The sequence below is a fragment of the Solanum lycopersicum genome, chromosome 1 (genome assembly GCF_036512215.1).
Source record: "Solanum lycopersicum chromosome 1, SLM_r2.1".
In the NCBI taxonomy this organism is placed as follows: Eukaryota; Viridiplantae; Streptophyta; class Magnoliopsida; order Solanales; family Solanaceae; genus Solanum; species Solanum lycopersicum.
The window spans coordinates 71,876,217-71,904,010 of NC_090800.1; the positions used below are offsets into that span (position 1 = coordinate 71,876,217).

The window sequence follows — 27,794 nt, forward strand, 5'->3', positions numbered from 1 at the left end:
TCTTAATGTCAACATTATAAAACTAAATTTATGTTTTTCCTTATTATCTTTGGGTATTAACAAAAGTTTAAAACCTAAGTAAAATAATAAGAAGAGGGTTCCTAAATTTTAAACATTCATTATATTTATAACACAAATCATAATTTTTGGAGACTTTAAATTTTATCTCATGGTATGAAATAAGGAGATTAATCGATTGAAATCGCATGACCATTGGCTCATCTTAGGGTAAATGGCTAATATGTGTCCCGTTTGTCACTTTCTAGGCACTTAAAGTAGCTTTCAAACTTTTCTACAGGCGTTGCTGGTTAGCTCAATGGACTTCTCGCCACATTCTGTGACCACATTCTCAAAATAGGCGGGTGTGAGAAATTGAGTGATGAAGCCATTGAAGAGACATTGGAGAAGGTGAGGTCTTGCTCTGTAGATACCTTTCCCTTCTTTTTCCTCTAGAGACACTGCCTTTCTTCGTACTACTCGAGCAAGAGAGAGCTGATAATAGATTTCACTTGCAGGTGGTAAAGCTGTTAGCTTATATTAGTGATAAGGACTTGTTTGCAGAATTTTATAGGTAGATTTACCTCTACTCTGCATCTTAACCACTATTTGAATAGCTTCTTCTCCCTTACAAATTTATGACTGCCTTTTTTTTTTTCCAGGAAAAGGCTAGCCGTCCAGTTGTAATTTAATAAGAGTGCCAATGATGAACGTGAGAGGATTAACCTAACAAAGTTGAAGCAGCAGTGTGGGGGCAGTTCACATCAAAGATGGAGGGAATGTAAGCTATCCAGATCAATTATACTGAATACAAGTCTTCTGATCTCAACCTCCCAGCAGAAATGGTACATTATATCAATATTTTAATTCATTTTTCTTCTCAAATGTCCTGTCATTGATTCATTTTGTGTTGCACATTGTCAGGTTAGGTGCGTTGAAGTATTCAAGGAGTTTTATCAAACAAAAGGAAGCACAGGAGACTTACATGGATATACTCTTTGGGTACTTGCAACATATATGGAAAATTTGAGCCAAAAGATTATTGAGCTTGTTTTCAATACTTATCAGGTTGATTGTTGGGTTACCTTTTTAAATTGGATTGGCTTTGTTAATTTGAAACATTGTTATTACGTTATCAATGAGAAAACGAGATTGAGACTTCTTCCTTTTCGTTGGCTTTAGCTCTGTTGCTCTTTAATGCATCAAATAGATTGAGTTATCAGGAAATCATGACGCAATTAAATCTATCAATAATGATGTTGTTCAGCTTCTTCATTCCCTTTCACCATTTCACATGTGAAATACAAGATTTTCAACAAGGAGCAACACACCAAAATAATTTCTTTGACGGATGTATTGGAGTTCAACTCAACGTTCATTGACAAAATGAGGAGGATCAAGGTTAAATTAATGATGAGTAAGGTTAGCCATTCTACTTTGAATTGTTGCACTACATTACTGACCCCCGTGAGGATATTGCTGTAATGGTTTGAAGATACCACTCCCTCCTATTGATGAGAAGAAAAAGGTAATTGAAGAAGTTGACAAGGATATGCAATATGCTATAGATGCTTCAAGTTGTGGTGGTGGGGGATTGGGTGGCTAACAAGAGATAATAAACTTGAAATGTCACTTATGCAACTCATTTTCCCAATATTCATTTGGAAAGTCATTTTCTCAGAGAAAATATTTTTCAAGATCAAATACAGAAATTTTGGAAAATATAAACTACATTCTAAAAAAAGAAGAAGAAAAGAGTACTCAAAACACTTGAGGTAAAAATGCATAAAATCCAAAAATAATAGGGATTAATTTGCAATAACCTTTAATGAAAAACCAAGAAATTACTACGGCAAAAATAGAAATAGTTAGAAGTATATGGGGTTTTTCGAGGAAAAGAAAAACACATAAAAGGGGAAAGAGAGATTCACATCTGTCCCAATTCTCTTCTTCTCATCAATAGTTCGTGGTAGCTCCGTGTTGTTCCCTCATCGGGTCTAGACTCTCCGATCACTCTTTCGGCAAATTCCTTTGCTCTCCGTGACATCACAGGTATATTTTCTTGTTAAATTGTGACATCCGATTCGATGTACATTGTTCCACGTATATATATACATATGATGCATAGTTGATGTGCTGGTTTTGGTTTAATTGCTTCTTCCTTTGCTTTGGATTGATCCTGGTATTGAAACTACGCTGTTTTGTTGTGGTTGATTTTGCAATCTTCCGATCTGTGATTGATGGACTAGTTTATGTTGTTTTTTTATTCTCTATAATTGATTCTGAGCATGAGTGTTTTGTTCTTTTGAAGTTAGGCATAGTGGAGGCTTAGTGTTCATTACTGGTAGGGTTTGAGTTAAATTTTTGATTCATTCTTTGTTGCAACTGACGACATTCATGTGAACTAGAAATTCAATATGAACTACTGATTCCAGAACTTTGTTTTATGTCATTAACTGCCTGAAACTTTAGATTTTTCAGCTATGTTGCTCGGATTCTTCAAAATTGTCGATGGTTGTACCTCGGATCCTCCAAAAATAGTGCATTTTTGAAGGATCTGAGCAACTTAGCTTTTTAGTGTCTCTGATGTGTATTTTCTTTTGGCATTCTCAGTTTAATTTACTTGCTAAATTTATATACGGTTATAAATTTTAAAATAAAAAATAAAAATCCTCAATAGAAATAAGTACAAGCAACGGGGGTTCAGGCCTTACCTTGTCAATCCTAATGAGACAACAAACCTCTACTTATTTACAAGCATGAAAAAAATAAGAGCTACAGAGAGCTAGGTATTCTATGATCATCACAAAATTTGTAATACACTCTATGATGATATTACAAATGATAATACTTGAAAACTGCACAAATATAAAATCCAAGAAGAAAGTTGAGTTATCAACCTCAAACTTATTTTTACAAATGCGTGATTAAAAATGATAAATAGTCCATCTCCATGTAAAGTAACCTGAAGTATTTTCATCTTGTCTTCTTCTTCAAATTTGTCCAACAAAACTTGATATTTCATCATTTCTTCTTGGATGTATTTGATCTTGTTGAAGCTATTGACACTGTCATATGGTTCTGCTTTGCCCATATCGGTAGGTGTCTTGGGACAAACAATCCTGTCACTTTACCATCCCAACTGTGATGCCCTCCATGTGTCTTCTTTATGATTTTGTTGCTTCTACTTTTTTTTTTTTTTTGAAACTAGTAATGTTGTATTCCTCAACATTAAGGTATGCTGGAGACCTCCAAAAGGTAGTAAAAAGCTAAAACAAAAACAAGAAACTAATTACAGTAATTCTAAAAGATCTACTAATTGTTCAGCATTTTCTATACAATGTTCTTTACACCAGAAGTAGAAAGTTGCAATGCAGCTCCCATTGGTTGCTGAATGTTGTTGAATCTAATCTTCAAAGTTTTTTCCATTCCTCTCCCTCTAGATAGTCCACCAGATAAAGTGTGGGATTACTCTCCACCACTTCTTCTGTGTCTTGCTTCCCCCTCTCCTAATCCAACAACTTAACAAGTCTGCTGTGTGCTCTGGCATTGACCATTTTATCTCTGTTAAACTGAGGAACATAGTCCAAAGCTGAGATGTGACTTTACAATGGAGGAACAAATGATTATTTGTCTCTCTAGCATCACTACATAACATGCATCTGGACACAATTGGCAAACCCTTTTTCTGCAGGATCTCATGACTGGAGCAAGCTTTCCTGATTACTAACCAAGCAAAGCACTTGACTTTAGTAGGAGCCATATTTTCCCATCCCTAGACATTTTATCAAAGTGTATGCCCAACATATTTTCTTCCGCATCCTCATCAAAAGGATCATCACCCAAATCACTATCATAACCCCTAGTTGTACTAAATTCTGCTGCTCAGGCCTCTTGTTCATTCTTCTTTGCAATTATACTTTTATATACAAATTCCAAAGCTTGTGGACTTGATTTTTTATTCAAAATAGGAGGTGAAACATGCTCTTCTTCATCAACCTAATCAGCCGCCTAGGAGTACTCATCTCCCTTTATTTTTCTTTGGAGACCTCATGAGATGAGGTGTTCGATGTGACGATGGGTGACTTGATCGGTGAATTTGGTTTGAGCAACATGGCAGCCTCACTTTCTTGAATAATTTTAGCTACTTCAGAATTAAAGATATATAATGTAGGATTCATAACACTTCCAATTTTATTTTGGTTTGCATGCTACATGCTCCAATTGGCGTGCTATATATTATCATCAAAATCGGCTCCTTCGTGGGATTTGAATCAACTAACTCTAATTATTTCTCCACCTCAAGTGCTTCAAACGGATTTATACAAACAATGTCCTTCGGTTCATTAGATTGCACCACTAGATTAGTAGTTAGCTGCTGCTTATTTTCAAGACGTGGAGATTTACTTCGACTTGCCGAGGAACCAATACACATAGAAATTGATTTTTTGAGCAATTGTGTTCCAATTCCCAGTTGCATTCTCATCACGACCAGAAATTTCAACTTGCAAATCGATAGGTTCCAAATGTTAAAAATCTCAACATTTTGATCCTTCAAATTTATTCTGTCCATTAATTGCCAAATTCTCAAGTTGCACATCAGATTTTGGCGTCTGTATAGCATCATGAAGTTTCTCAGGTGTATGCTTATTACCTTGCCTCATACTTGAATTTTCAGCAACAACTTCATTTTCTTTTATCTCTTAATTTTTTGCGCAAATTGTGCATCGCTGGATTGATTTGTATCCACAACGAGTTCCTCTTCAACCTCAACAAGATCAGCTAAATTACAGTTTTGTTTGTTGGGAGAAGTATTTTTTTGCCGTGAAAACTCATCAGTTTGAGAAAGAGGAACTAAGGATAACATTTGATTCCCAAAGAGAAGTTTTCTGACAGTCTGACACTGCTTTGCCTAAACGCTGGCCAGAATTTGGCGCACCAAATTTTGATCTTGAACACCACTCTTTTCCTCCCCTATCTCAAATCTTTAAGTGTTCCTTCATCATCCTTTTCACAAACTTCCAGCCTATTTGAATCAGATTTTTTAGCATTGAGATGAACACGAAAATCACCTTGAAATTTTTCTCCTTCAATATGATTTTCACTGACCGCGGCATCAACTTGACCATCAGTGAGAGTTCGACAATCAACTTCTCTATGTCCCTTATGTTTACATCTCTTACAATAATATGGTAAATAATCATACCCGATTCTGAACAGTATAACAGTACCGACAAATTTAATCGACCTACTAGTTTTTGAAAAGATTGCAACATAATCTTCCTTCAAAGTGAACCGCAACAGCACATGTCGACTTTCTAATAACCCAATGTTACATTCACCCTTAAATCCTAATTGTGGAGGCAATATTTTTCGTGAATCTGGAACTTCAGGCCTTCGATATGAGAATTTGTCTATGAGAGCATATTTTAGATTCTCCTCCGTGATAAACGCTTCAAGGTGTTTGGAGTCAAAAATCACAATGGGTTCTCCATGTAAAAGACTGACTGGTTTGAGAGATTCTCACTATATAGTTGATTCTCGCTGATTGACGAAGCATATGTACGACCTGTATTAGGGTTGGCGTTTTTCTCTCCCAGAACCATAGGCTGGGGAGAGGGCGAGGCAGTCATGGTTGCTATTCACGCCATATTTCGATTTTGAGAGAGAGAAAAAACAAAAGAAATTTTGGGTTTAGGGTTCCCCAATTTTATTGTTTTTATATACGTTTTTTGGAAAATATTGTATACGGTTTTCTTTTTTGATGGAACCCTGAAAAGATTTTAAAAGTTCATTTATTTTAGAACCAAGTGTGCGATTTTGGTAACTCAAGTTTATCTAGGTCTTAGTTAGGAATAACATGGTGAAAGTTTTTCTTGTGGAATTCCTATCAAGTTAGGGTCTTCAGGAACCAAGTCAGAATCGTTAGGAATCAATCAATTAAGTTGAAAGTTATACCAGCTGACATGTCTCCTGCCACAAAAATGATGTCTGAAAAGTGCACCTTTCCAGGGCAAAGGATCTTAAGACCTTGCAAAACAATTCCTGAATCAATCCCTATATAGAACTTAGAGTAGAATTCCTTTTCACCAAGCAATAAGCATGAATACAAAGTAAGCTCACATAAATCATGTGTTATACCTGTGAGTTATTTTGATGTGAATCATGAGCTTAGATAATTTGTTGGCAAGTTAATATCTATAGCGGATGAGGTAATTAATTAAGGTTTTTATTTCAGCTCGATGTAGGCAGTCTCTGCTGCACATTATTGTACTCTTGTGGAACTCTCTCTTAGGCTTTTTTTGTGGCATGTACTTTTACTTTAAGATTATCTCAGCACTTGTTATGGAGTTTGGACTTGTTTAGTTACTTAAATGGTTCATTTGTTCTTCATAATACATTATACTGGAAGTCCTATACACCCAACTAAATATCTAATTCAGAGTGGTAAAGAATATTTAGAAGACCAAGATCATATCGAACCAATAAAAAACCCACTACCTTTTCCAATTAGGCATCTATAACTATGGTAATCCGGGATATTTCTAGCTAGTGAACATTGATTCATTCCTTTATTATTGGATTCTATTCTTGTGCTCCTTTATCTTCTCACCTCTTTGTATTACTTGAATTTAAGCCTCCAATATGTAATCCTGTATCCTGTTCTTGATTTTTTGTCATATTCTACAACCCTTTTTATAATGAGACCCAGATATAGCTCGAGGTACTTGTGCTATTTTTAGTATGTATCACTCTTAACGGTCCCCACTTTGAAGCCTTAAACCCAAGTATTCTGGTCCATATTTCAAGGATAAAACCATGTTTGTAGCCTGTCCAACATCAGATTTTAATATATATAATAAGAGCATTCGTTCTGTCATTTGTTTGTTTATTATCAACAGTAAAGTCAAATATTAATGTGATTTGATTTTCTGACCGACTAAAAAATTTCTTGATTTTCTTACTAGCTTTTGTTGAGTTTAGTTGGTGATGTTATTTAGTTTGGAACAGGGCAACAGGTTTTTGGAATTATTGTAGGGTTGCATTCTGTTAAATTGTGAAGATATTGAAATCACAATGAACCAACTTAGCACAATCGATCTGGAACATGGATGGGGCATCATTGAAAGGGGCATTACAAAGCTGAAGAACATACTAGAAGGGCTGCCTGAGCCTCAGTTCAACTCAGAGGACTATATAACGCTGTATACGTATCCTTTTAGACTCCCCACACTGTTAGGCATGTAGATAACTTGGATTTGATTCACCTTTTGTTTCCTTAAGTCTACTAACAGGACCATTTACAACATGTCTTCTAAGAATCCCCTAAATAATTTGTCTCAACAGCTGTATGACAAATATCGTGAAGCTTTTGAAGAATATAACATAACAACGGTAAGGGTAGCTGCAGTTTTCATTCACATTTCACTTCAGTAGAAATTAAACAAGGTACTACAATAAAACAAGAAAAGCAAGAATGAATGAAGTATTATTCTTAATTTTTCTTTGATGTTTGTTATATCCATGTTCTGTTCTTGATTGTCTGCTCTCTTTGTATCATTCTGCAATGTTGGAACTTATAAAAATGATTCTTTAATAAAGAAAAGGAAAATCACTAGTCTGCTGAGCTCTTTGTTGCTCTTTTATTTTTCAATTTTAGCCATGTAACAAAGAGGCCTTCCATGTGAGAATTTGGCTATGAGAGCATATTTTAGATTCTCCTCTGTGATTCTATTTTGTGCCCTCAATGATTTTATTTAATAAGGGTCCATGCACAAGTATCAACTTTATTTGGGTCTGAATGTAATTCAGGCATTGCTTTCCTAGTAGACAATATATCTTTTAGTTTTATTCCCATTATTATATGATTCAAATTTAGAAAGGCTGCTCTTGCTGCTGCTTCATCCCATAGAATATTAAGACAGGGATACGGGGAAAGTGGATAGAAGTTTCAAAACACAGCTAAATTACATGGATTTTTTGTTATGTTATTTAAGACATGCAATTTTGCTTAGTAGTTTAAAATGACTAAAACTCAAATTTAGCTTAAGGTTTGTTTACCTAATTTTTGTTTCTCCAAATAATTCTACCTTCTCGAAATTTCACATTGCAATTCAATTTCGAAATAGGTATTGCCTTCTTTGAGAGAAAAACATGACGAGTTCATGTTGCGAGAGCTGGTAAAAAGGTGGTTAAATAATAAGGTCATGATCAGATGGTTGTCGAGATTCTTCCATTATCTTGAACGCTATTTTATTCCCCGGAGATCTGTGCCAGGACTTAACGAAGTTGGAGTAACTTGCTTCCGTGATCAGGTAATTTATGGTTCTCCTTCTCTTTTTCTTTTCGTCATAACTGTATTTCTATGGTCATCTATTAAAACATCTCCACCTGATCCCTTGGTTAAGGCACCGAGTTCAGCTCATACTATTTTGATCTTTTTATTTCTATTTTCTGGGTTTTGCCTCTTCTAGAATTTGGTTTTCAGTTTGATAGTATACTAGTCAACTGCTTCCACATCCTTACGAAAAGATTCTATCATTTAGTCCCTCTATAGGAAATATGGAAGGAAAATAGATTTTTTTAGAGAATACTCAAGTTTATTATAGGCTACTTAAGGCCACTTGAGATAATTACTATCATCAACTACATCTTTATTTATACTAGTATTAATGTAAATCAAAGGTCTTGCACAAATAACTAAATACATGTATCGCAATTTACCGGATACATGTATTACGAAATTATAAAAAGATTTCTTGAAAAACTAAAAACAATTTCGGAAGACTAAACATAGATGCATTAATTCCAATACTCCCCTTTAATGCATTTGCTTGATAACTTCAATGCGTTCTCGAATATAGCAAATTTTTTCTCTAGGAAGTGCTTTGGTGAAGATGTCAGCAAGTTGTTCTCTTGTCTGACAATAATGCAACTGAATTTTGTCTTTCTCTTGTGCTTCTCGAATAAAATTATACTTGACGGAAATATGCTTTGATCTTTCATGGCTGACTGGATTTTTGACAATTACAATTGCTGATAATACAATACAGAATAATCCCTCGTTTTTGTTTTTCACCAATGTCTTCAAATATTCTCCTAAGCCAAATAGCTTGAAAGTAGCCTTAGTTGCTGTAAAGAAAAATCTGAGGATTGAGCAACAACACTTGGCTTTTTTGATAACTAAGAACAAATACTTGATCCAAATAAAAAAGTATAACAAGAAGTACTCTTCATGTCATCTATACTTCCAGCCCAATCACTATCAGAATAACCAAATAAATTCAAATCTCCAGCAAATTTGTACATTATTCCATAATTCATTGTTTCTTGCAAGTAGCGTAGAACACGCTTTGCAGCTCCAAAATGCACTTGGTTTGCTTCTTGCATGAACCAGGATAATAAATTAGCAACAAACATAATATCTGGCCTCGTTGAAGTAAGATATAACAAACTTCTAATCAAGCCCCTATAAAGTGAGCTATTAGTTTTCTTTTTTCCATTATCTTTCTTTTCTGAACTTCTCATTTGTTGCTAATGGTATGGTCACAGACCTGCAATCCATCATTTTAAATTTTTGAAGAATACTTGTGGTATACTTCTTTTGATAAATGAAAATTCCTTCTTTCACTTGAGAAACTTCAATGCCCAAGAAATAATTTAGCAACCCAAGATCACTCATTTCATAGCCTTACATCATATCTTGCTTGAATTCTTGCATCATCATCACATCATTTCTTGTAAAAAGCAGATCATCTACATAGAGATAAATAATGATAATGTTGTCATGTTCTTTCTTTACATATAAAGTGGCTTCACTTTTGCTTCTCTAAAAATTATTTTTCAGAAAGTATGTATCAATTTCATTGTACCATGCTCTGGGAGCTTGCTTCAGCCTGTAAAGAGCTTTTATTAGCCTATACACCTCCTCTTCACTCCCTTGAACAAAAAATCCTTGAGGTTGCTCAACATAAATCTCTTCATCAAGTTTTCCATTAAGAAATGCAGATTTAACATCAAGTTGAAATATCTAACATTTCTTTTGTGCAGCAACAATAATTACAGTTCTAATTGTCTCAAGACAAGCAACTGGAGAGAAATTTTCATAAAAATCAATATCTGCTTTTTATGTGAAGCCTCTAGCAACCAACCTTGCTTTATGCTTTTGAATATCTCCTTCCTGATTGAGTTTGATTTTGTAAATCCATTTTAGACTTACAACTTCTCTTTCCATAAGTTCCAAGTATTATTTTTTTCAATCATTCAAATTTCTTCTTCCATGGCTTTCTTCCAAACATCATGCTTTATAGCTTCTTCCTAATTTTATGGCTCAACACTGGCAAAGTTACATCTCTGATAAATGTCACTGAACACTTTTGTTCCTTTTGGAGGCGGTTCTTCATCATCTAAATCTGGAATGTCTTCCCGTTGAGAGACATCTTCTACTTTCTCATCTTTCTCTTGATTTGAAGATATGATAATTGTATTCTCTATCTTTTTATCCTTCCAATCCCGTGTTGTTTCTTCATCAAAAATGACATCTCTACTAACAGCAAGTTTGTTAGTTTTGATATCGAGAAACCTATATCTTTTTGTCACATCACTATAACCAATAAATATATATATTTGACTTTTTTCATCCAATTCTATTCTTTTCTCAGCAGGTATGTGAGCATAATAAATACACCCAAAAATTTTAAAATGACTTACAGAAGGTTTCACTCCACTCCAAACTTCAACTGGTGTCTTGTCCTTTAGTGCCTTTGTTGGGCACCTGTTAAGGATGTACACTAATGTATGCATTTGGCAGCCCTTTCTCATTCATCATAGTTCTGGCCATTTCAACAATTGTTATATTTCTTCTTTCAGATTCCCCATTTTGTTGAGGAATATACCCTGTTGTAAGTTTCTTCTGAATGCCTTCATTTTTGCAATATTCTTCAAATTCTCGACTTGATTATTCACCTCTTCTATCGTTGCGAATGATTTTGATGCTGCAACTTTTTTGCTTCTCAACAAGGGCTTTAAATTTCTTGAATGTAGCAAATGTTTCTGATTTTTCTTTCAAGAAATAAACTCAAGTCATTCTTGAGAAATTATCAATAAAGATTAGAAAATACATTTGACTTCCAAGAGATGGAGTCTTCATTGGTCCGCAAATGTCGGTATGAATTAGTTCCAGAAGTACACTTGCTCTCCAAGACACCCCTTTTGGAAAAGACTTCCTATGTTGTTTTCCATTATACAACTTTCACATGGATCCACCTTAGTATATATCTCAGGAAGGCCTTGCACCATGTCTTTCTGCTTGAGAAGCTTCAAACCATGAAAATTCAAGTGACAAAATCTTTTGTGCCAAAACCATCAATCATCTATAATTTCATTTTCTAATGCATTGTAATGAAATTGCAACGGGAAATTTTTTTTTATCATCTTTACTTCAACAATGACTTTATTTGGCTCAATTTTATCATAAATCCTGCAATAATTATCTCTAAACACAAGAAAATAACCATTTTCCATGAGTTGACCAACAGTAAGCAAATTTTCTTCCAAGTCAGGAACATAAAGAACATTATGAATTTGCTTAACGCTTCCTTTCATGTTGATCGAAATGGTACCTTTACCTTTTGCATCAACTAAGGCTTCATTCTCCATTCTCACTTTAGTACTGATGCTATTATTAATTGAGAGGAAAGTCTTTTCATCTCCAGTCATGCGATTATTACAACCACTATCAACATACCATTCATTGCTTTTGTTGAAGCATCAGATTTAGAAGCAAAGAAAAGGTTTTCTTCCCTTTATTCCTCCTGTTTTTCACAAAAAATTGCTTGCTCCCGTTTCTTGTGCCAACAATCCTTTTCAGTGTGGCCAAACTTTTTACAAAAGTTACATTGGAGCATGCCTTTGTGCCGACATTTTTCTGCATTGTGATTAGTCTTTTTGCAAACTTTACAAGAAGACTAGAGATTTTCTCATCTTTTTCTTCAACTTTATTGGAAGAACCATCATGATCCTGCTTTTTTTTGCTTGTAATTCTTCTTCTGTTGATTTTTTGAGAAATTTTGAGAATTCTCATTTGTTTTAGACTGAAAAGCCGCCTCATTAGGTTGATCTTCACGAAAAGATCTTCGTTTCTCGTGTGCACGAAATGATCCAACTAGCTCTTTGATGGAAAACTTAGAAAGATCTTTCATCTCCTCTTTGATTGCAACAATGTACTCATACTTTTCTGTGACACTAATTAGAATCTTTTCCACAACTTCTTGGTTAGAAATTGTATCACCATGATTTCTCATTTCATTAACAATATTCATGACTCTTGTGCAATATTCATCTATTTTTTCAGATTCTATCATCTTCAAATTTTGAAATTCTTTTCTAAGAGTTTGAAGATTTATAGTGCGTACCTTTTCGTCACCATACACCTCAGTTTCCAGAGAATCCAAAAACAATTTTTGCAAAATATGCTCTTGAGACTCCAATTTAGATTTTTCATTTCTGCTGCTGTAAAATCACCATTGTTGTCTGGCTCTTCAAAGCCATTTGCAACAATAGTCCACAAACCTTCTCAACTTCCAAATGTGTTCTCATTCTTATCTTCCAGTATTTAAAATCAGTTCCATCAAAAAATGGAGTAAGAACAATTGGAGAATCAACACCTTCATTTGTTTTGGCTGCCATATTTTTTCTTCACCTAACCGCTGATTAAGAACGAAACCTGCTCTGATTTTAATTTGTAGGAAATATGGAAGGAAAATAGTATCTTTAGAGAATGCTCAAGTTTATTATAGGTTATTTAAAACTACTTGAGATGATTACTGTCATCAACTACATCTCTATTTATACTAGTAATAATGTAAATCAAAGGTCTTGCACAAATAGCTAAATACATGTATCATAATTTACTAGATACATGTATTACGAAATTCTAAAACGACTTGACAATTTCGAAAGACTAAACATAGATGCATTAATTCCAACACCCTCCATCCCAATTATGTGAAGGTGATTGACTGGTCACGGAGTTTTACGGCAAAAAGAAAGAATTTTGAAACTTGTGGTATAAGTAAACTATAGAAACTTAAGTAAAACAAGAAGTTTGAACTTAAATTGTTACTAATATGAAAGATGTCCCTTTTTGGGGACTAACTAAAAAAGATAGAATATCACATAAATTGGGACGGAGGTATCTTACTGGCAACTGTTTTCTATTTCAGGTCTACCAAGAGTTGAATGGAAAAGTCAGGGATGCTGTTATATCTCTGGTATCCCTTTTGTCTTGCTTTGAGTTTTCACTACCATCTATTTTTTCCTTTTAATTGAGCAACAACATTCCTCTAACCAGATTGATCAAGAGCGTGAGGGAGAGAAAATTGACAGAGCTCTCCTTAAGAATGTGCTGAATATATATGTTAAATTGGGAATGGGGTTAATGGATTTCTATGAGAACAGTTTTGAAGCTGCAATGCTCAAGGACACATCGGCTTATTATTCTCGCAAAGCTTCTAACTGGATCATCAAAGATTCATGTCCAGATTATATGCTGAAAGTTAGTATACTGCGTTTGCAACCCCTTAATTCTGCATTCTTTCCTTGTTGCTTCTTCTGTATGCCCTTTTTCCGGTTAAATTCCATATGTTAACCTAAATAATCATGTCAATGTTTCTTTAGGCCGAGAAGTGCTTGAAACAGGAGAAAGATAGGGTCTCTCATTATCTCCATTCAAGCAGTGAGACAGAGTTGCTTCAGGTTCATTCCAGCTCTTAATCTTTATTCTTTACTGGAACTTTAGCCTTCAAAATGGAGGATGTTGCTATCAGTTTTTATTGTTCACATCTTTTTTTTTTTCTGCAACTTTACTATTCTCACCTTTCTGCAGAAAGTGCAACATGAGTTGTTGTCTGTGTATGCCACTCAACTTCTTGAGAAGGAGCACTCTGGATTCCATGCGTTACTAAGAGATGATAAGGTAGTTAGCAGCATCTTAATGACCATGTTTTTGATTATTTTTTTTTGCAGTAATTGACACAGTCATGATTAATTTATTAGGTTGAAGATTTATCAAGGATGTATAGGCTCTTTTCTAAGACCCCTCGAGGCTTAGACCCTGTGGCTAATATTTTTAAGCAGGTTTGTGATCTCATGACCTCATATTCTCGATCGTATGCCTATAAGTTACTTCATGTATCCTTCTTTTTAATCTAAATGCAGCATGTTACTGCTGAATGGACAGCTTTGGTGAAACAGGCTGAAGATGCTGCTAGGAATAAAAAGGTTTGTACAATCTACCCTTTTCTCACAAAATCCGTTTCTTTCCCTCCAAAAAACTCACAAAATCTTTAAAAATACATAATAGCTCCTTGCGGATTTTCTGTCGTCCAGATCGTTTTCTGGTCAAAAATTGAAGCTTTTAACTGGAAAATTACTCCACATGACAAAAACCTCTCCAAGATCAGCCTTTGTAGTTCTACATTGTTGTAGAAGCTCGAAATATTTCATCCATTATAGAAGAGCTCGTTTTTCCAGCAGCCTCTTTCCAGTCGTTTTTGCAGTGACATTTTGTTGTAACATTTCACCATTCCAGTAGCTTATCTAACCTATAAGAGATCCATCCCCGTGGTTTTTCTTTTTTCTAGTATTTAATAATCGTCAAGCAGTGAGCAGTAGCATCGAGCATTGCTGTCTTATTATGTCGTTTGCTGAATATAGTGGTGAATGGGAGGAGACTTCAAAATGTTGAAAGTGGAACCCTCTGAGTAAGGTGACAGTGTCTGTTGTCCTGCGTCACAATGGTACTTATGACGACATGGTGAGGGAATTAAATTATGGGCCTAGCAACTTGATCATTAGTTATTTGATGAATGCTGAGGGAAAAATTCATCCATATTTCATAACAAATGATAGGCAGGTGAGGCTGTGCTTGTTTGATTATGTCCCTGATGGTTCTAGACTAGTTTTCTGGGTTAAAGTTGTTGAGAGGCATGGAGAAGAAGAAGGTTCAGCACCATTAGGGTGGGGGTGGGTGGGTGGATTGTCCCTAGAAAATGCTTGATGTGAATATTAGAGAAACGGAAAATCCATTCATTAAAAAGCTCATGCTGCTTCACAATACATCAAGTAAAAAGTTACTGTAAACTCAGTGAAAAAAGTTAGAGACAATAAGTTCAGGGACCTTTCTCAAAATGCAGCAATCCCTTGAAAAGGGGAGATGACTGCTAAAATATATTGTGCATCACATCTTGAGCTGTCAGTTTGTGAGACTAGCTATTTATTGCCGATTAGAGCATTTTCCTAATTTTTTTTTAAAAAAAATCGGTTTACCACCTGATGTTCAGTACCCGCATTTGGGCTCGAGTAACCGAATTCAGCTAGGATGTCTCACACAGGGGTAAAGCGCTGGTAATTAATGCGTCTCCATAACCAAGGGAACTCGAACCGGAGACCCGATTAAGGAGTAAGGAGTACTTACCACTCCACCACAACCCTTGTTCGTAGCATATTGCTTTTCTGCTTTTTTAGTTTCCATATTGCGCTTTTGATTAGTTTTGTTCAGAGATTTCTTGTTAACATCATATCTTCTCTTTTGTATCAAAAGCATGAAGTCACAAGTTGGACTTCCATCTCAATGATTGTTTTGTTTCATTTAATTTATTTGTCCTTCGGTAAATGATCATTGATGATTTGGTGGTTGAGAATGCTACTTAAAAGAGATGGTAAACGTTTCTTTAAAGCAGAACCCCCCATCAAATTTGATACTTATCCAAAATAAAGTGCATAAGCAGTTGCTTAGGGAACCAACAAGTTCTTTTTGTCTCCTTTACTTCTTTTATGTATTTTAACTTTTCTTCTTCTGCTGGTTAGAACAATGTCAAAATTAATTCATTTCATCTTTTTAGGGATGATTCTCTAAAAGATGAGACTGGTATTTCTTTGTGAGTGCATTTAATATAATGGCTCAATGTCTTGCGTTCTTTCTGATCAACTATTGTTCTTCAACAGGCAGATAAGAGAGGTGTGGTTGGTTTGCTGGAACAGGTAATCCCTTAGTAAATCTGTTATCTGATCCTTTAATATGTTTTCGGCGGTTAACTTATTTCTGAATTTTCAGGTTTCTGTTCGGAAAGTAATTGAGCTTCATGATAAATATTTGGCATATGTGAATAGTTGTTTCCAAAAGCACATACTTTTTCACAAGGTATGTGTTGAAAGGAATGATAGTTGTCGAATTTAATTGTTCTACTCTGTGCATTAGGTCTATGCATAAGGGCAAAAGTAAATTGCTAATATCTGTCCCATCTGTCACTTTCTAGGCTTTTGAAGAAACTTTTGAGATTTTCTGCAACAAGGGTGTTGCTGGTCGCTCAAGCACTGAACTTCTTGCCACATTCTGTGACCACATTCTCAAAAGAGGCGGGAGTGAGAAATTGAGAGATGATGCCATAGAAGAGACATTGGAGAAGGTGAGCTCTTTCTCTATAAATCCCCTTCCCTTATTTTCCTCTAGAGCATCTGCTTTTTCTTCGTACAACTGGAGCAGGAGAAAGCTGATAATAGATTTTACTTGCAGGTGGTAAAGCTGCTAGCTTATATTAGTGATAAGGACTTGTTTGCAGAATTCTATAGGTAGAGTTACCTCTACTCTTGTATCTCAACCACTACTTGGGTAGTAGCTTCTTTTCTGTTACAAGTTGATGACTTCCTTTTTTGTTTCAGGAAAAAGCTAGCCCGGCGGTTGTTATTTAATAAGAGTGCCAATGTTGAACATGAGAGAAGTATCATAACAAAGTTGAAGCAGCACTGTGGGGGGCAGTTCACATCAAAGATGGAGGGAATGGTAAACTACCCAGATCAATTATGCTGAATTTGAGGCTATATTCTCTGGTGACATTCTTCTTCTCTTCCTATAGGTCACGGATTTGATATTGGCAAGGGAAAATCAAGCAAGCTTTGAGGAGTATGTGAGCAACAATCCAATAGCAAATCCAGGAATTGACTTGACGGTGACTGTCTTGAAGACTGGCTTCTGGCCTAGCTACAAGTCTTTTGATTTCAACCTCCCGACAGAAATGGTATATTATATTATATGTTAAATTTCATTATGCAGTTGAATTTATCTTGGTTTTGCCCTTGTTCCTCTTGGTGAAGTTCTTTTCGTTGGCAAAGAGTGATGCATGTTTTTTTGCTTGAATCATATTTCTGCTCAAACGTCTTGTCAATGATTCATTTTATGTTGCGCATTGTCAGATTAGGTGTGTTGAAGTATTCGAGGAGTTTTATCAAACAGAAACGAAGCACAGGAAGCTTACGTGGATATATTCTTTGGGAACTTGCATTATAAATGGAAAATTTGAGCCGAAGTCTATTGAGCTCGTTGCCACTACTTATCAGGTTGATTGTTGGCTACTTTTTGAAATCGGATAGGCTTAGTTAAGTTTGAAACATTTTTATTACCTTACCAATGAGAAAACGAGATTGAGATTTCTTCCTTTTTGTAGGCTTCTGCTCTGCTGCTCTTTAATGCATCAGATAGATTGAGTTATCAGGAAATCATGACACAATTAAACCTGTCAGATGATGATGTTGTTGGGCTTCTTCATTCTCTTTCATGTGCTAAGTACAAGATTCTCAACAGGCAGCCAAGCACCAAAACAATTTCTCCGACGGATGTCTTTGAGTTCAACTCAAAGTTCACTGACAAAATGAGGAGGATCAAGGTACAATAATGATGAGTAAGGTTAGCCTTTCTACTATGAATTATTGCACTACATTACTGACCCAGTGAGGAAATTGCTGTAATGGTATGCAGTTACCTCTCCCTCCTGTTGATGAGAAGAAAAAGGTAATTGAAAACGTTCACAAGGATAGGCGGTATGCCATAGATGCTTTGATTGTGCGTATTATGAAGAGTCGTAAAGTACTGGGCTACCAGCAACTGGTTATCGAATGTGTTGAGCAGTTGGGACGGATGTTCAAGGTATCCTCAGGGATAAACTTCTACTTCTCAATTTTAATGTTCGTTATCAAGTTCAGCTGAGCTAATTACTTTGTTTTGAATACACATAGCCTGATGTCAAATCTATCAAGAAGAGAATTGAAGATTTGATAACTAGAGACTACCTTGAGAGGGACAAAGATGAACCAAACTTGTTCAAGTACTTGGCATGATTTCTGCAAATCATGGTGAATGTGTGATGTTTAAAGGATTCTGCAATCTACATAGGAGGAGAAACATGCCGCCCAAGATGATGACGGATTTCTGCAACTCCAACCTTCCTGGATCTTTTATTGCCTTGCATCAGGAGCTTGAATCATTTTGTACAAATGGTTAAGAACTAAAGATCTCAGTAAAAGTAAAATTGCCTTAACTTCTTCCAGTCTTATATGGCCCTTTCGCGTTCTCTATTCCGTGTTTTGTCGCCTACCTGTTCGGGTTGTGAGTAAATATAATATTCTAGTCAACAGCTTACCTCTCTGGATTCAGCACAATGGTAATTACTTTCAGTATATGCTCGACAATCCTACTTTCTTGGTTCTTCATAGATTTCGATTTGGACCTTGCTGGTCCTTGTTGGGTTTTCTTTCAACCTTGGGCAAGTTTATTGGATCCGGAATCTCATTACTCAACAGTTCTCTATTGAATGAATCAATTGTTTAAGTTTAAGGTCCATTATCCCAAACTTTGCAGATGTGAGAAACTTGTAGCTTCGAAATGACATTCAGACCCGAATCTGAATTGTGTATGGCTTTGTAGATAGAAGATACCAGCTAGATATAATAACACTCATAAAGTTACCAAAATATGCTTATATAATTACAAAACTAGCTAGAAACAGAAATTATGAGAAACACCATATGTTTACATAGCCGGGTCAAGTGTGTAATGGCTCTGATCTGACACAAATCATCCTCGAGCCTAGAGCCAAATCTTAGGCATGTTAAAGTACACAAGTGTTGGTGATAATAGCCTTTTTAGGTGGCAAAATAGCTTTTTGCCTAGTGTGTGTAACTTTTTTACCCTTTAAGTAAGCCGTTACATATGGAAAAGATCTTGAATTTTGTTATTTTCTTGCTCTCTTTGTTATATCGATTTCATATTTATGTTCTTGTGGCATAACCAATATTCATTCTTTATTATTGTTTCATCGACAGCCCAAAAAAGAAAAGGAAAATAGTTTGATCAATATTAAAATTCACTTGTACTTAATCCCTAATTTCGAACACTTTATTACGTTATCAATGAGAACGATATTGAGACTTCTTCCTTTTCGTAGGCTTCTGCTCTGCTGCTTTTTAATGCATCAGATACATTGACTTATCAGAAATCATGGCGCAATTAAACCTATCAGATGATGATGTTGTTTGGCTTCTTCATTCCCTTTTATGTGCCAAGTACAAGATTCTCAACAAAGAACCAACCACCAAAACCGACTGATGTATTTAGTTCAACTCAAAGTTCACTGGCAAAATGAATTGTTGTAAATGTATGCAGATACGTAATGATGAGTAAGGTTAGCCTTTCTACTATGAATTGTTGCACTACATAACTAACCCCGTAAGGATATTGCTGTAAATGTATGCAAATACATCTCCCTCCGGTTGATGAGAAGAAAAAGTTAATTGAAGGCAGTATGCTATAGATGCTTCAAGTAGTGGGGGTGGGGGATTGAGTGAGTGAGAGGAGACAATAAACTTGGAAAAAGGAACCATTAATGACAAGAAGAGAATTTAGTGAGATGTGAATCTCTCTTTCTCCTTTTATGTGTTTTTCCTTATTTCTCGAAAAACCCCTTATACTTCTAACTATTTCCATTTTTGTCGCGGTTAAGCCCTGAAGCGAGACTCAAAATGTGTTGAGCGCTTCAGCTCACTTTATGTCCACTTCTATATTGTCACTAAGGTTCTAAGGCAACCTTTTTCTTGCCAATGAGCCTCTTCGGAAGAAGTGAAACTATACAATTGATATTTCACTTTTATCATAATGTTTTTTTCAATTTCTATGGTCATATATTTGTTATGCATGTTTATAATTATTAGTCTTAAACTAAACATATATATTTGTATATTTTGTCCCTTTGAACTTTTTTTAATTAAAGCTCACACTTTATTTGTGTTTTGCACTTTAAGCCCATTGGACCTTAGAGTTTTTTTGCTCTTTTCGCCTTTGATAACACAGATTCATTAGCAAAATCATTTTCCTCGAGAGAATATTTTTTTAAGCATTTTGACCATTCAAATATTAAAAATCTGGAAAACACCGACAACACTCTCAAAAAAGAAAAAGAAAAGAGTACTCAAGCACTTGGGGTAAAAATGCATGAAACCCCAAAATAGTTGGAATACATTTGCAACAACTCTGAATGAAAAACAAAGAAATTACCCCGGCAAAAATGGAAATACCTAGAAGTAAGTATAAGAGGATTTTCGAGGAAAAGGAAATTACATAAAAGGGGAAAGAGAGATTCACATCTCACCCGATTCTCTTTTTGTCATCAATGGTTCCTACCTTCCTGGCAGCTCCATCTTATGACCTCATCAGGTCTAGAATCTCCGATCACCCTTTCAGCAAATTCCTTCCCTCTCTGGTGACATCACAGGTATATTTTCCGGTTAAGTTGCGAGTTTCGATTTGATGTACACTATTCCTTCATATGTATATACCTATGATGCATAGTTGATGTGGTGGTTTCTGATTAATTGTTTCTTGCTTTGGTTCAGACTGATCCTGTTATTAATTTTGTTTCCAGTAGCTATTGAAATTGTGCTATTTTGTTGTGGTTGATTTTGCGATCTTCAGAGGTGGATTGATGGACTAGTTTTATGTTGTTTTTTATTTCTCTATAGTTGACTCTGAGCATAAGTGTTATTTCCTTTTGAAGTTAGGAATAGTGGAGGTTTAGTATTCATTACTGGTAGGTTTTGAGTTTAATTTTTTGTTCATTATTGTTGCAACTAACGGCATTCATGTAAAATAGTGTAATGTTGAAGTATTTGAGCAACTTAGCTTTTCAGTGTTTGTGATTTTTATTTTCTTTCGCTATTCTCAGTTTTATTTACTTACTAATTTATATAAGTATATTGGAAAATGTTGTATACGGTTTTCTTTTTTAATGGAACCCTGAAAAGATTTTAAAAGTTCATATCTTTTAGGGCCAAGTGTGCAATTTTGGTATTTCTAGTTTATGTAGGTCCTAGGTATCAGGTCAGGGTCTTCGGGAACCAAGTCATAATCGTTAGGAATCAATCAATTGTATGGAATGTGCTTAGAGATGTGTTATATGATACCAGCCGACATGTTTCATGCCACCAAAATGTTGTTATCATGTGAGTACTAGTCCAATAAATACAATTTCCTGAAAAGTGCCCCTTTTCGGGGGTAAAGGACGTGAAGAGCTTGCAATAAATTGCTGGATCAATCCCTAAATAGAATTTGGATGTAATAAGCATGAATAAAATGTAAGCTCACATGAATCATGAACATAGATGATTTGTTGGCAAGTAAATATCAATAGTGGATGAGGTAATAACTTAGCGTTTTTATTTCGGCTGAATGTAGGTAGTCTCTGCTGCACATTATTGTACTCATGTGAAGCTCTCTTGAAGGCGTCTTTTTTTTGTGACATGTACTTCTCCTTTACGCTTCTCTCAGCACTTCTAAATTTTGAAGTTTGGACTTGTTTAGTTACATAAATGGCTCATTTCTGCTTGATAATTTATTATACTTCAAGTCTTATACATCCAACTAAATATATAATTCAGAGTGGTAAAGAATCTTTAGAAACAAAGATGACACTGAACCAATAAAAAAACTCACTACCTTTTCCAGTTAGGCATCTATAACTGTGGTAATTTAGAATATTTCTATTTAGTGAGCTTTGATTCTTTCCTTTATTATTGGATTTTATTCTTGTGCTCCTTTAGCTTCTCTCCTCTTTGTATTACTTGAATTTAAGCCGCCAATATGTAATCCTGTTTCCTGTTCTTGACTTCTAGTCATATTCTTCTACGCTTTCTATTGTAAGACCCAGAAATGGCTCAAGGTACTTCTGCGACTCTTGTATGCGTCGCTCCTTAACAGGCCCACACTTTGAAGCCTTGGAATCCAAGTAATCTGGTCATATTTCAAGGATAAAGCCAAGCTTGTAGATTGTCCAACATCAGATTTTGGTATTTAATAAGAGCGTTCTTTCTGTCATTTGTTTGTTTATTCTCAAGACTAGAGTCTCATATTAATGTGATTTGTTTTTCTGATTGGCTTATAACTTGCTTGATTTTCTTTTTAGCTTTTGTTGAGATTAGTTGGTGATGTTATTTAGTTTGGGAACAGGGCCACAGGTGTTTGGAATTTGTGTAAGGTTGCAGTCTGTTATATTGTGAAGATATTAAAATCACAACGATCCAACATAGCACAATTGATCTGGAACATGAATGGTGCTTCGTGCAAAGGTACATCACAAAGCTGAAGAATATTCGAGAAGGGCTGCCTGAGCTTCATATAGTCCTCAGTTCAGGTCAGAGGACTATATGAAGCTGTATACGCATCCTTTTAGATTGCCACACTGTTAGGCATATAGATAACTTGGATTTGATCATTTGATTAACCTTTTGTCTCCTTAAGTGTACTAGCAGGACAATTTACATCATGTGTACTCAGAAGCCCCCACATGATTATTCTCAACAGCTGTATGACAAATATCGTGAAGCTTTTGAAGAATATATCACAACAACGGGTAAGGATAGCTGCAGTTTTCATTCATATTTCACTTTGGTAGAAATGAAACAAGGCATTACAATAAAACAAGAAAAATAAGAACTGAAGAAGTATTATTCTTAAAAAAAATTGCTGTTTGTTATATCCATGTACCATTCTTGATTGTTTGCTCTCTATGTATTATTCTGAAATTTTTTGGAACTTATAAAAATGATTTCTTTAATAAAGAAACAGAAATCATTAGTCTGGTGAGCCCTTTGTTGGTATTTTATTTTTCAATTTTAGTCATGCAAACAAAGAGGGCTTAGTATGGGTAGTTTTCTTGGTGCCCTGTGTGATTTTATCTTGTGCCCTCTATGATTTTATTTATAAGAATCCATGTGCAAGTATAACATTTTTTTTTGGGATCTAAATGGTTACTGTAATTCAGGCATTGCTTTCCCAAGAGGCATATTATCTTTTAGTTTTATTTCCACTATTATAAGATTCAAATTTAGAAAGGCTGCTCTGCTGCTTCTTTATCCTATAGAATATTTAGAAAAGGATAGGGAGTAAGTGGAAAGAAGTTTCTAAACGCATCTAAATTTCATGGATTTTTTTGTATGTTATTTTAGGCATGCAATTTTGTTTAGGAGTTTAAAATGATGAAAAACACAAACTTGGCTTAAATTTTTTTTACTTAATTCTACCTTCTCTAAATTTCACACTGCAATTCAATTTCAAAATAGGTATTGCCCTTCTTTGAGAAAAAAAAATGACGAGTTCATGTTGCGAGAGCTGGTAAAAATGTGGTCAAATCATAAGGTCATGGTCAGATAGTTGTCTCTTCCGGTATCTTGACCTCTATTTCATCTCCCAGAGAGCTCTGTCGGGGCTTAATGAAGTTGGACTAACTTGTTTCCATGATCAGGTAATTCATGGTTCTCCTTCTCTTTTCTCTTCTAATCAAAGTTCTGTTTTATGGTCATCTAGTAAAACATCTCCAACTGATCCCTTGGTTAAAGCACTGAGTTCAGCTCATGGCTTATATATTGATTTTTTTTAATTCTGTTTTCAGGGTTTTGCCTCTTCTAGAATGTTGTTTCCAGTTTGACAGCATACAACTGCTGCAACGTCATTTTACTAAAAGATGTTATCATTTAGTCCCCCCATCCCAATTACGTAAAGGTACGAAGTTTAAGAGAAAAAAGAAAGAATTTTGAAACTTGTGGTATAAAGTATGCTATTGAAACTTTGTGGCATAAAGTAAAACAAGAAATCTGTAGTTAAATTGTTACTAAATATGGAAAGATGTCCCTTTTGGGGGGACTGACTAAAAAAGAAAGAATATCACATAAATTGAGACAGAGGTAAAATCATACTGGCAACTGTTTTCTGTTTCAGGTCTGCCAAGAGTTGAATGGAAACGTTAGGGATGCTGTTATATCTCTTTCTTTGAGGTTTCACTACCATTTCTTTTTAACATTTAATTGAGCAATAATATTCTGAAAGCTGCCGCAAAATTCAGATTTTACGATCTGACAATGGCATGGAGTACATTTTTCATCAGCTTGGTCTATTTTGTGAGGAAGCATGGATTGAACATCAGCTTACTGCTGATACTCCAGAACAAAATTGAGTTAGTAAAGAAAAGAAACAAATTTATCATGGATCTGGCAAGATGTATGTTGCACGAAAAGAATTTGCCAAGGATGTTCTGGACAGAGGCAGCAAATACAGCTGTGTTTCTACAAAATCAACTTCCCTCAAAAACTGTGAAAGATAAAACTCCTTTTGAAGCATGATAGGGATACAAGCCTCCACTGCATTTTCTTAAAGTGCTTGGTTGTCTTTGTTTTACCTATGCTCCTCAGGTCAAACGGGATGAACTAGCCAAGAAGGCTGCCCCGGACATTTTTATCGGGTATAGTAATGTTTCAAAGGCGTACAAATCTTTCAACTTGAAGGTGAGAAGATAGTTATCAGCAGTGATCCACTTCATGGCAAATGCAGAATGGGATTGGGATGATTCAAGTAATTCCGTCTACAAAACAAGCTCGTGGTTAAATGAAAGGAACGATGGTCCACCAATCAGGGGAACTCAATTGCTCTCTGATATATATATGAGAGATGCAATGATGTGATTCTTGAACCTGCTAACCCTAAAGATGCTCTCAAAGACCCCAAGTGGAAAAACACAATGGAGAAGGAGCTGTTTATGATCGAAAAAATTGGTAAGTGACAGCTTGTTGACAAACCTCAAGGCAGAAAAGTACTTGGGGTAAAGCGGGTGTTCCGAACCAAGCTAAATGTTTATGGTTCAATCAACAAGCATAAAGCAAGGCTTGTAGTTAAGGGTTATGCGCAGACATGATCAGATTGCTTATAACTATTTTTGCACAACGTCGTTGGAAAGTGCGTCAGGTGGATGTCAAATCAACATTTCTTAATGGCATTCTTGAAGAAGAAATTTATGTCGAGCAACCTCAAGGGTCTTTATAGATGGAAAGGAAGATAAATTCTACCGAATACATAAAGCTCTTTATGGCTTAAAACAGGCACCAAGAGCTTGGTATAGTCGAATAGATGATTATTTGCTCGGCCGCGATTTTGAAAAGAGTCTTTCAGAATTCACACGGTATGTTAAATATAATAGCAGTGAGATACTTGTTGTTTCTCTATATGAGGATGACCTTTTGATTACACGGAGCAGTGAAAAGATAATTGATGAGTTCAAGCAATATATAATGCAAGCTTTTGAAATTTCTGATCTTGGTCTTATGACATGTTTCCTTGGAATGGAGATTACACAAGGAAAGGTTGAGTTCTCCGTTTGCCAGAAAAAGTACGCAAAGGAAATCCTCAAAACCGTTTCTCAAAACATAAAGTGATTGAGCTTCATGATAAATATTTGGCATATGTGAATAACTGTTTCCAAAACTGCACATTTTTCACAAGGTATGTGTTGGAGCAAGGGATAGTTGTCTAATCTAATTGTCCTACTCTGTGCATTAGGGTAAAAGTAAATTGCTAATACTGGAGAAGGAGAAAACTGATATTAGATCTCACTTGCAGGTGGTAAAGCTGTAAGCTTATATTAGTGATAAGGACTTGTTATCTCATCTACTACTTGAATAGTAACTTCTTCTCTGTTATGTTATAAGTGTATGACTTCCTTTTTTTTTCAGGGAAAAGCTAGCCCGGCGGTTGCTATATGATAAGAGTGCCAATGATGAACATGAGAGAAGTATCCTAACAAAGTTGAAGCAGCAGTTTGGGGGGCATCAAAGATGGAGGGAATGGTAAGCTATCCAGATCAGTGTTCTCTGATGACATTCTTCTTCTCTTCCTGTACGTAGGTCATAGATTTGACATTGGCAACGGAAAATCAAGCCAGCTTTGAGGAGTATTTGAGCAATAATCCAATAGCAAATCCAAGAATTGGCTAGACGGTTACTGTCTTGACTTCTTGCCCAGCTGCAAGTCTTTTGATCTCAACCTCCCAGCAGAAATGGTATATCATATCAATATGTGAATTGGCATTATGCAGTAAATTCTATCTTGGTTTTGATCCTTGTTCCTCCTGCTGAAGTTCTCTTTGGGCAAAGAATGATGCATGTTTCTTTACTTCAATCATTTTTCTTCTCAAACATCGTGTCATGGATTCATTTTATGCTGCGGATTGTCAGGTTAGATGTGTTGAAGTATTCAAGATGTTTTATCAAACAAAAACGAAGCCCAGGAAACTTACATGGATGTACTCTTTGGGAACTTGCACATAAATGGATAATTTGAGCCAAAGACTATTGAGCTCGTTGTCACTACCTATCAAGTTGATTGTTGGCTTACTTTTTGAAATCAGATAGGCTTAGTTAATTTGAAACATTTCTATTACGTTATCAATAAGAAAACGAGATTAAGGCTTCTTCCTTTTTGTAGGCTTCTGCTATGCTTCTCTTTAATGCATCAGATAGACTGAGTTATTAGGAAATCATGACACAATTAAACCTATCAGTTGATGATGTTGTTTGACTTCTTCATTGCCTTTCATGTGCGAAGTACAAGATTCTCAACAAGAAACCAATCACCAAAACAATTTCTCTGACTGACGTCTTTGAGTTCAACTCAAAGTTCACTGACAAAATAAGGATGATCAAGGTACAATTTTAGATGAGTAAGTTTAGCCTTTCTATTATAGTTGTTGCACTACATTACTGACCCTGTGAGGATATACAGATACCTCTCCCTCCTGTTGATGAGAAGAAAAAGGTAATTGAAGATGTTGACAAGGAAAGGTGATATGCTATAGATACTTCAATTGTGTATATTATGAAGAGTCATAACGGATGTTCAAGGTATCCTCAGGGGGATAAACTTCTACTTCTCAATTTTATTGTTAGTTATTCAAGTTCAACTGAGCTAAGTACTTTGTTTTGGATACTCCATAGCCTGATGTCAAAGCTATCTAGAAGAGAATCGAGAATTTGATAACTAAGGATTACCTAGAAAGGGACAAAGATAATCCAAACTTGTTCAAGTACTTGGTATGATTTATGCAGATCATATAAGTGATGTTGGTATGAACTTCTGCAATCGACGTAGGAGGAGAAACATGTCGCCTAAGATGAAGACAAATTTCTTTAACTCCTAGCTCTCTGGACCTTTGATTCTCTTGCACCAGGAACTTGAAACATTTTGTACAAATGGTTAAGATCTCAGGAAATAATACAATTGCCTCTCAAACATATCATTAATTCTTAAATGACAATTTGTTGGTTAGAGCGGTAATGATTAGTATGAAGTACTTATAGTGTCTTCGTTGATAATATGTGAAGCTCAGCTAATTAAATTAGCATATGATATAATTCGGAAGTATGCATTAAGAAGATGATTAAATGAAAGTTCTTTCCTATGTAATATAATTCTCTCGTATCAATTTGTTTGATCTACTTTCTTTTTAGTCCATTTAAAAAAGAGTGATTCTTTTATTTAGGAAAAATGCACAAGTACTCCTTCAACCTATGCCTGGAATTTCATAGACACATTTATACTATACTAAGGTCCTATTACCCCTCAAATTATTTTATAAATAATTTTCTATCCC

General features: G+C 35.3%; 1 protein-coding gene across 35 annotated transcripts; it reads left to right on the forward strand.

Annotated features, from left to right (window-relative positions):
* Nucleotides 1–117: 117 nt before the first annotated feature.
* Nucleotides 118–27,478, forward strand: LOC101248419 (cullin-1-like). Of its 35 annotated transcripts, XM_069298731.1 has the most exons (34): nucleotides 120–408; nucleotides 516–571; nucleotides 660–842; nucleotides 922–1,065; nucleotides 1,306–1,419; nucleotides 7,009–7,208; nucleotides 7,293–7,392; nucleotides 8,127–8,312; nucleotides 13,221–13,268; nucleotides 13,349–13,552; nucleotides 13,675–13,752; nucleotides 13,883–13,972; nucleotides 14,053–14,133; nucleotides 14,215–14,277; nucleotides 16,003–16,038; nucleotides 16,112–16,198; nucleotides 16,314–16,463; nucleotides 16,571–16,626; nucleotides 16,717–16,837; nucleotides 16,911–17,072; nucleotides 17,248–17,391; nucleotides 17,499–17,717; nucleotides 17,810–17,977; nucleotides 18,067–18,491; nucleotides 19,275–22,167; nucleotides 22,328–22,446; nucleotides 22,619–22,730; nucleotides 23,440–23,621; nucleotides 23,769–23,878; nucleotides 24,095–25,648; nucleotides 25,879–26,204; nucleotides 26,750–26,848; nucleotides 26,927–27,045; nucleotides 27,139–27,478. In XM_069298731.1, the coding sequence occupies exons 6-24, from the start codon at nucleotides 7,075–7,077 to the stop codon at nucleotides 18,166–18,168; spliced, it is 2,229 nt and encodes a 742-aa protein (XP_069154832.1). In that variant the 5' UTR covers nucleotides 120–408; nucleotides 516–571; nucleotides 660–842; nucleotides 922–1,065; nucleotides 1,306–1,419; nucleotides 7,009–7,074; the 3' UTR covers nucleotides 18,169–18,491; nucleotides 19,275–22,167; nucleotides 22,328–22,446; nucleotides 22,619–22,730; nucleotides 23,440–23,621; nucleotides 23,769–23,878; nucleotides 24,095–25,648; nucleotides 25,879–26,204; nucleotides 26,750–26,848; nucleotides 26,927–27,045; nucleotides 27,139–27,478. The 35 variants fall into 35 exon arrangements, with proteins under 35 accessions (XP_069154843.1, XP_069154841.1, XP_069154832.1 ...); XM_069298728.1 differs by adding an exon at nucleotides 25,706–25,765 and having other exon boundaries at nucleotides 1,265–7,208; nucleotides 19,275–22,446; nucleotides 24,095–25,328; nucleotides 25,879–26,848; nucleotides 26,927–27,478; XM_069298711.1 differs by having other exon boundaries at nucleotides 1,265–7,208; nucleotides 19,275–20,597; nucleotides 21,557–21,623; nucleotides 24,095–26,848; nucleotides 26,927–27,478.
* Nucleotides 27,479–27,794: the final 316 nt, after the last annotated feature.

Coding starts and splice junctions, on each gene's coding strand:
- LOC101248419 (XM_069298709.1), top strand. CDS start 7,075: ATGAACCAACTTAGCACAATCGATCTGGAACATGGATGGGGCATCATT. Junction 7,393..8,126: donor AAGAATATAACATAACAACG/GTAAGGGTAGCT, acceptor ATTTCGAAATAG/GTATTGCCTTCTTTGAGAGA. Junction 17,718..17,809: donor ACAAAATGAGGAGGATCAAG/GTACAATAATGA, acceptor AATGGTATGCAG/TTACCTCTCCCTCCTGTTGA.